The sequence below is a fragment of the Pterocles gutturalis genome, unplaced genomic scaffold, assembly GCF_000699245.1.
Source record: "Pterocles gutturalis isolate BGI_N339 unplaced genomic scaffold, ASM69924v1 scaffold595, whole genome shotgun sequence".
In the NCBI taxonomy this organism is placed as follows: Eukaryota; Metazoa; Chordata; class Aves; order Pterocliformes; family Pteroclidae; genus Pterocles; species Pterocles gutturalis.
Genome location: NW_010145462.1, coordinates 108295 through 115937, shown reverse-complemented (window position 1 = coordinate 115937; position 7643 = coordinate 108295). Strand labels below are relative to the sequence as shown.

The 7643-nt window shown below is 49.7% G+C and overlaps 1 protein-coding gene across 1 annotated transcript in view; it reads left to right on the top strand.

Annotated features, from left to right (window-relative positions):
• The window catches only part of LOC104470445 (MAM domain-containing glycosylphosphatidylinositol anchor protein 1-like), a gene marked incomplete at its 5' end in the record, with an annotated part of 48392 nt that overhangs the window by 16397 nt on the left and 24352 nt on the right, over positions 1–7643 (top strand). Inside the window, 2 exons of the mRNA XM_010085373.1 lie at positions 3869–4046; positions 5102–5125. Of these exons, the coding sequence (XP_010083675.1) occupies positions 3869–4046; positions 5102–5125 (202 nt within the window). The remainder of the gene's footprint in view (positions 1–3868; positions 4047–5101; positions 5126–7643) is intronic.

Below are 7643 nucleotides of genomic sequence, written 5' to 3'. Positions count from 1 at the left end.
GTTAGCTATTGACAGATGGGTCTGTTAATATCCTTTGGCTTTATTATGCCTGTTAGCTGATACGTACCTGGCTTAAACATCATTCAGCCTGAAAACATCCTTTTTTTCCTTTAATAGCCTAAACAGAAAATGTAGAACTGCTGGTGTCATACTGTGGACCTCTGTGCTGTGGCAGGGTTCCAGCTGGGATGGAAGCAGGAGGCAGGGGTCGTGTGCCATCCATCCTGCTTTTCTCTCTGAGGCTCTGGGTGTGTGTTCCTGGACCGTGAGCCGGCTCAGCTGGCCACAGTGGGACAAGCACTCAGGTGTTAAGACAGGGTCCTGGGCAGCCAAGACCTACTGACAGGATGTGATGGTGAGGAATGAGAAAGGACAGACCTCGTGTGCAGGTCCTGGAGGCTTGATGGCTAAGTCTATCTGAGCATGTGAGTGTGCTCTCCTTGGTTGCTAATACTGCTCAGAAGGGACAGGGGAAAGGGACGGGTCGTACACTGTGCGTGTGAATACATACATCCCACGCGGGGCTGATTTTGCCCTCTGTAAGGTGTTTTTAGTGAACCTATTCTGCAGGAATGTTCTCCCCTCTGCAGCCCGTGTGATACTCACAGCCAGCTGGTAGAAACTGTCGGTTTGGTTTGGTTTTGCTCTTATTTTGGAAAGGAAAGGAGGTGAAGGCAGAGACGAGGCTGTGCATTGCTCTGTGCTCTTGTTCTGGCCCCCCCTGGCAGCATCCTGAGCCTGGTGATGAATGAGCTTGTTGCGTGAGATCCTCCACTGAGGCTTCAGCATCTCTAATAAGGCGGCCAGCGTTTCACTGTCCTCTGCGCCTGCCTCTGCTTTATTAACTGCGCCGCAGCAATATGAAGCTGGAGCACTGGGCCAGGAGGAGGAAGGAGGCTGACGAGGGGGTGGAGGGAAGAAGATAGCAGGGTAGCCTGGGAGAAGAGCACGCATGGAGCAGGAGGGTGAGGGTAGCAGCGGGCGATTGAAGCAGAGGATTAAAAAAATGGGTTCCTGCTGGACTGATGCATGCAGCTCTGCAAGGACCTGCTGCTGGCAGTCAGGGAGCCAAAAGATGTTTAGGGAGGGGGAAGCAGAGACAGATTTTGGCCTTAATGTCTCTGTCTGCTGGCCCTGTGCTAGTGATGACAAGCCGTCACTTGCTCTGCACTCACAGAGCTGGCTGCTGCTGTCCCCTGTTTTCTCCCTTGCACTAATTTAATGCTTTTTAAACCGTGCTGGCAGCTCACCTGGCCCTTTCCCCAGTGGCTGCAGCTGGCCCAGGGGAGACATTTGGCCCATGCTGCTTTTCACCTAGAAGAGTTTTTCCTTCCAAGGACTTCCCGGGCCAGTTCTGTCAGGGTGCCAGGACGGTGGGCATCGTAGTAAGGATGTGCAGAGGGCAGCCTCGCTGGCTGCTATTTGCTGTGTCTGGTCAAGTTGCAGGTTGTGTCCAAAGAGAGGAACTGTGTCCGAAGTATTTTGTGGAGGGGAAGGACCCACTAGCTGTCCTAGGATGGAGATGCAAAAAGTCATCACTGGTGGCAGACAGGCCAGTACCATGTGCAGCCACATAACTGGGCTCTGGGCAAGGCTTCTGCTGGTGCAGAAGGTTGATTTTGCTGACAAACTTCTCAAGTGCAGCTATGGCTTGCACAGTATGAGATGATGGGAGCACAAGTGAAATGGACCCTAATGGGTCCTTGGAGCATTCTGTAAAACCAACTCAATGTCATACTCCCTTCTTAAGGCCCACGGGAGTGGTTTTTTTAATCTCCATCCCAGAAGGAATGGAGATGCGTATTGATAGGCCAGTGGATTTTTCTCAAAGGGAGTTTCTCCCAGGGTCTGGGATGGATGATTTTGCAGGGGGAAGACAGGCACGTTCTTCTGCACATCAGAGCTAAATCATTGCAAGAAGCAGCCTGAGAAGACAGGGAGTCCTAGGGGAGTAGGGGGCCCAAGATGCCGCCCTTGCAGCTCCTCGCCCATTTTCCCCAAGTGTCCATGGCTGCACTTTGCTTCCTGACAGGGCTGGAGCTGGGCTTCAGTCTGCTCCCTCTTCCTGTCCTTGCAAAACTTTTCTCCCATGCTCCAACAGGAGGTATGTCCCAGACTATACATTTCCCATTACCTAGTGATCCAGGTCTCTCCTGGGAAGCAGGATAATTGCAACCCAAGGGGGGGCGGGGCACATGTGCTTTCATTCATTTTGTCATTTTACAGCCAAACCTGGGTGACAGCCGGGTTTTTATTTGCTTAAAGCCACGTGCCCCTGAGGATAGACTCGACTGGGGGATCTAGAGCTTTGCGGTGCAGGCTGGAGGCTGAATTCTTGGTTTGTCCTGGATTAGGTGATGTGGGAGAGTAAGTGGTTTGACATGGCTCCCGGAGGCTTTAGATACTCAAATTCCACCGGACTCCCAGCTGAGGTGGAATTTGCACTGTCTGAATCTCACCCTCGGGCTTCTCTCTGACTCTCCATTTTGTTTCTCTTCTAAAGGTTATGTCTAGACAAGGGAAATGGCTCCTGACCTCCTCCTATTTTCTGGCTGTCTTCCCAGCACCCCAGCTGATGACAGCCTGCTTATGGTCCCCCCAGTCAGGTTTGCTCCCCAAAAAGCCCCATGCCAGGAGCCGTACCGCTCCAGGCTCCTGCTTCTCTCCTGTGACCCCTCTTCTCCTCCCACATAATTGGGGGTCTGGTGCTAATGATCGCAGGTGAGGTTGCTGCTGCCCCACACTTTCCCCACTGACAGGTTTGCTGTAAACCTTCCTCCCTGCATCCTGGTTCCCGTCATCCTGTAACTTCAGAGTTAATGATGAATGCTGAGCCTGCCCATCGGGAGAATTACCTTTGTGGTGAAACCTGTCAAGGATATAGCAAAGGCAGGGGGAGGCTTAATGTCTGGGACAGTGGACAGTGGGCCATGGAAAGCCCTGCCAAAGGTCTTTTTACCAGGACCGGCATCCCTAATAATGTATCTTGCCACAAGGATGCAGGCACTGTACAGCAGCAGGCAGGAAATTGGGTTTTTTTACAACACAATCCATGTTCCTGTCCTTCCCCCACCATGCAAGCATGACTGTGGCAGGGAAGTTTTGCTGACATGTAATTTATCATTTTTAGTGGTGGTGATTTTGACAGCGATATTTTCCCCATTGTTTTCTTGAAACTTCTCTGCTGCCTTAACAGGCTGAACAATGTTCAGCTGATACGGTTCCGCTGGCATCGTTCAGCTCCTTCCTCAGTGGGCACCGGAGAAAGAGGATGACTCCAGAGGACCACTGACTTGAACTAGACCCCTTGCTCTGGTCTGCAGAGGTAGCATGGGCTGGGGTTCAAGGGTGAATCCTAGCGAAGGGTGCTGAGGAAGCCTGGCAGTAGAGAGGTCCCAGTGAAATGCTGCAGGACCCAGGCAGGAAATGAATGAATATGGCAGCAGTGATTGTGAACTGAAGGGGATCTTGGTGAAATGCCATGTTGTGTGTGTGCACAGGACCTTGGTGCACTAATGGAGGTGAGCTGGGTTCATTCCTCACCTCTTGGAGACATTGGTTCCAACACGGAGTTGCTCCAGGACCTGTAGTTCAAGTTGTCCCCCCATCAGGAGGACGCCAAGGTTTTCCTTCAGGAAGAGCTCAGGCTCCTGATCACTGTTCTGTAGCAGGGCTGGGAATTTTCTTTATTATTAATGAAGATTATTATTATTATTCATTATTAGTTATTCATTAATATCTCACTGATAAACCAGGTGTACTTGTCTGTATGGGAAGAGGAGGAATAGGGTGTTAGATCGTGGATAGGATCCCTCAGGTTTCCAGTTTCAGGATTTTCGTAACGCTGGGGGTTCTTTTTTCTATGCAGCTGTCTCAGAGAAGCACCATCCAAACCTTCATTCCCGTGCAGAAAATGGAGAAAGGCCTGTTGCTCGAACACATCTTGCCCAACCTGAAAGTGCCTCAGAGCTATGAAGTTCACCTGACGCCCATCACCAGCTTTGGGGCTGGGGATATGGCAACCCGCATCATCCGGTACATGGAACGTAGGTGTCTCCTCCTCGGTCCTGGCTACGAGAGCAGGTCCGAGCCTCAGGCCAAGGGACATGAGCATGCGTAGATCTTGTCTTCTGTGACCCTTGCATGGATCTCTCCACTCTGTGGAGTTTTGATGGCAGGGTGCTGTCACGTTTGGCAGTGTGTTGGCTGTTGCCATCAATGCAGAGCACCGATGGAGACCTCTCGGGGCTGGTCTCCACTTGTCCTTCGCTCAGGAGCTCTGACTCATGCTCTCTGCTCTGTGGACGGGAGACCCCCAAAGCCCCAGTCCTCGGTCAGACCATGCTGCAGCCTCCCGTGGCACAGTAACAGCTTTTAGAGGACAGCCACGGGACACTGCGTTTCAGCCACATGCCCATAAGAATAAGAGAATTTAGGATTTCAGGGGGCTTCAATTATTTCCAGAGCTGAATGCCCAGTTCCTTTCCTAACTAGTCACTAGTAAACCTATAGCTCTGTCCAACACCCTGAATCCCAGATCATCCCATGGATGTACATTGAGCATCTTCTCCCCCCAGCATCTCAGCAGCTCACAGCTCTGCCCATTCCTACAACCCTGGGATTTCTTTACTCCCCTCAGGAGTTTGGACCCTGCATTTCAGCAGAAAGTACAGATCCCCCTACTCCTACGTTTGCATGATTTCACGCAACCCTCTTGTCCTGTGGAGCGACAATGTGTCTGGTGTTCCCAGCATACCTGTTGTCTTGGACTTCCACAGTGTCTCAAACTGTTTTGATGTCCCTCTTAGACATTAGCTTTAGCTCCCAGTGGGTGCTCCAGAAAGAAACTCGGGTTGCCAGAAGGGTTCCCCTGTGCAATCTCAGGATCACCCCTTAGCTGGGGTTTTCTTAAGCTCTGTTGCTGGATCAGAAGGTCAGCATCTTGTTCCATCACCAAGGCAGATGCTGAACACTGCTGTTGCACAGGGATGCTGCCAGATTTGTGCACCTATGACCTTTCCTGGTGTGTTTGTTTTCTATGATTTGCGGTTTGAAGGAATACTAGTGTTCTGACTTGTTGTTTTTCTGTTTCCTCTTCCAGCGATCAGCTATCCCAACCCAACAGGTAAGCAACAAGACCTCTGTATTTATGTTTTGAATGTCATGCATGTTAGTCCAGTACTCCAGCAGATCAGACAAGCCGAACAGCTGGAATACACAGCTGACTTTGCCAAATCTTTTTCCCCAAAAGAGGATGAAATGGCGTACAGTAATAATGCTTCCAGTAAGTAATGCCATTTGCTGTACCTCGAGTTATTGCCAGGACATATCCACCAGAGGCGTGCCTCCTGCTCACACCTGGTATCTCTGTGACTGGATAGGCTGTGATCTTGAACCCACCCTCCCTCTAGCACTAGTGATCTGCATCCAGTAACCAGGTTATTAAATGTTTCCCAAAATATCTGTGTTTAAGGAATGTATAACCCCCATCCTCTTCCAACTGGGAAAGATACTGCTTGACATCTCTGCAGGCTGGTATTGAGCAGTCTCCAGCTCAGATCTGGTTCCTCTTCCAACATCCTTGAGCACAGTTCCTTTCTTCTTCCCCTCCAATGTCATCACTGTTTACTTGCTCATTTACCTTCTGGTCATTGCTGCCAAGATTCAAACCCATCTGTATTGAGCACCCAGCGTTCCCATTGGTTTTGAGAGCAGAATGCACGACGTCTCAGAACGATGGTCTTTAACAAGAACATGATGGTGCCCATGGAGCATAAAAGAGGATTTCTAGTGTGCTGTAAGTAGTGGTGGAGTGATCTCCAAGGGATGAAACAAAGTCCCTTTGCTTTCATTGTTGGATATCAGCCCGAGCAAAGCTCTTAAACAGAGATGGGCAGAGATGGGTGGTCCTTGGAAAGCAGGTGGCAATATGTAGCTGCTTCTTTCTCCCTGTTTCCAGCTGCTGAATTAAATTAAAAGAAGCTGAAACAGCAGTTGGTCTTTTTTAGAGAGTACTCTGTGTATGTGTGGGCAAACGCTGCTGCTGCACTGCAGGGCAGCAGTGGGAAGGAGAAGCCAGGAATAGCCAACAGGAGCGAGGATATGGGGTTATTTTCTTACAGCAGTCACAGAGCATTCACTCTTGGAAGTTCACACTCTGAGGATGGTTTGATGAATCCTACTCTGCCTGAGAGGAGGAGCTTCATATAGAGTCGGTGGGATTTCGTGGCTCTAATTCCTGATTCCCTTTGCTTTGCTTTTCCCCACTTTCTGATCCTCTTCAAACATTCTCCAGAGACGACTCGGTGGGGAACACTGAACGTATTGTCAGAGACACACTCCAGAAGGTGTGCCTTGGTACTCGCTGGAGGAGGCAAGCATCCCGGCTCGCAGGAGGAAGTGACAAAATCTGGCCTTTGGCCACTTGCTTTTACACTACAGAAATCACTGGTAAAGCCAGAGCAACTTCAGTCCTAGTTGTGTTGATCACTTGGGGTCTTCATAAACTGAGCCTTCAGACTGCTCACCTGGGGTTGCTTCAGCAGCACAGACCAGGACAACCCCGTTAAATTCACGTACGGTGGAGGATAACTCAGCCACGCTTGTATTGTCATGCAGCAGACCCCACATTTAGGGATTCTCCTTGATATGAGTTATCCAGTCCGTGCTGGACATTGGGGCTTCTGGGCCAGGTTCTTGCCTGTGAGTTCACACCTTGAGACTGACTGCCTAAATTTGCACCAACCACACTTGCTTTCAGCGATGCCTCTTCCTTTCAGACCTGCTGCCAGGGAAATATGAGCCCAAAGGCTCTGAGCTCTGTCTCTGGGCCACAGCTCAGTTCCCAGCCTCTCAGCCCAGGAGCATGGAAATCCCTGCTGCTGTTGCTTATTTTCCCACTTCCCTTGCAACCATCACCCCCAGGGAAAAGGGTTGGGACAGGATTGTAAAGGTATCCTCACGCTTGACTGGCCAGCCAAATTCTGGGAGCAAACACTGAGAGCTCTCAAGTGAAAGGCAAAGATTAGATGATTAATGCCTCTGGCAGCCTGATCCAAGGGCATGCACAATGGTGATTAATTTACAAACTCTCAGAGTCACTTAATACAATTATTTCTTCATGCATTTTCTCTCCCAGCCTAATAAGATGTTAATGACATTGGGGCAGGCATGCATGTGGCACGGTTACAGAGCCAGGTACTGGGTTTATAAAGCAAAGTAAAAGCAGAGGAACTGAACAAAAGGCATTCAGGTTAGCAGTAAGGCTGACCATAACTCTTAAAAATCAGTTAATCTGATTCTAGAAGGCAGTATTTATCTTGAAAAACTCTCTTGGAATGATCCTAATTCCAAGGTATTGTATTAAAGATCTCTTAGAATAACTGATGATTTTAATGTCATGACTAAATTCCAGTGCTGGGGAATCTGTCTGTCCTTCTCACCTCTCCTCTGCAATTTCATTTGGATATAACCTTCACTTTCTAACCCAAACCCTGCAGTATTCCCCCCCAAACTATTCCAGCTCATCAGCAGTGGATGGTTTGGTTTCCCTGGTTCTAGCAGATGTAGCCTTGCAACCTTGGTGATGAGAGCATTAAGAAGCATATGGGATTGCTGGGTTGTTTTTTTTTTTCCTCTTGGCC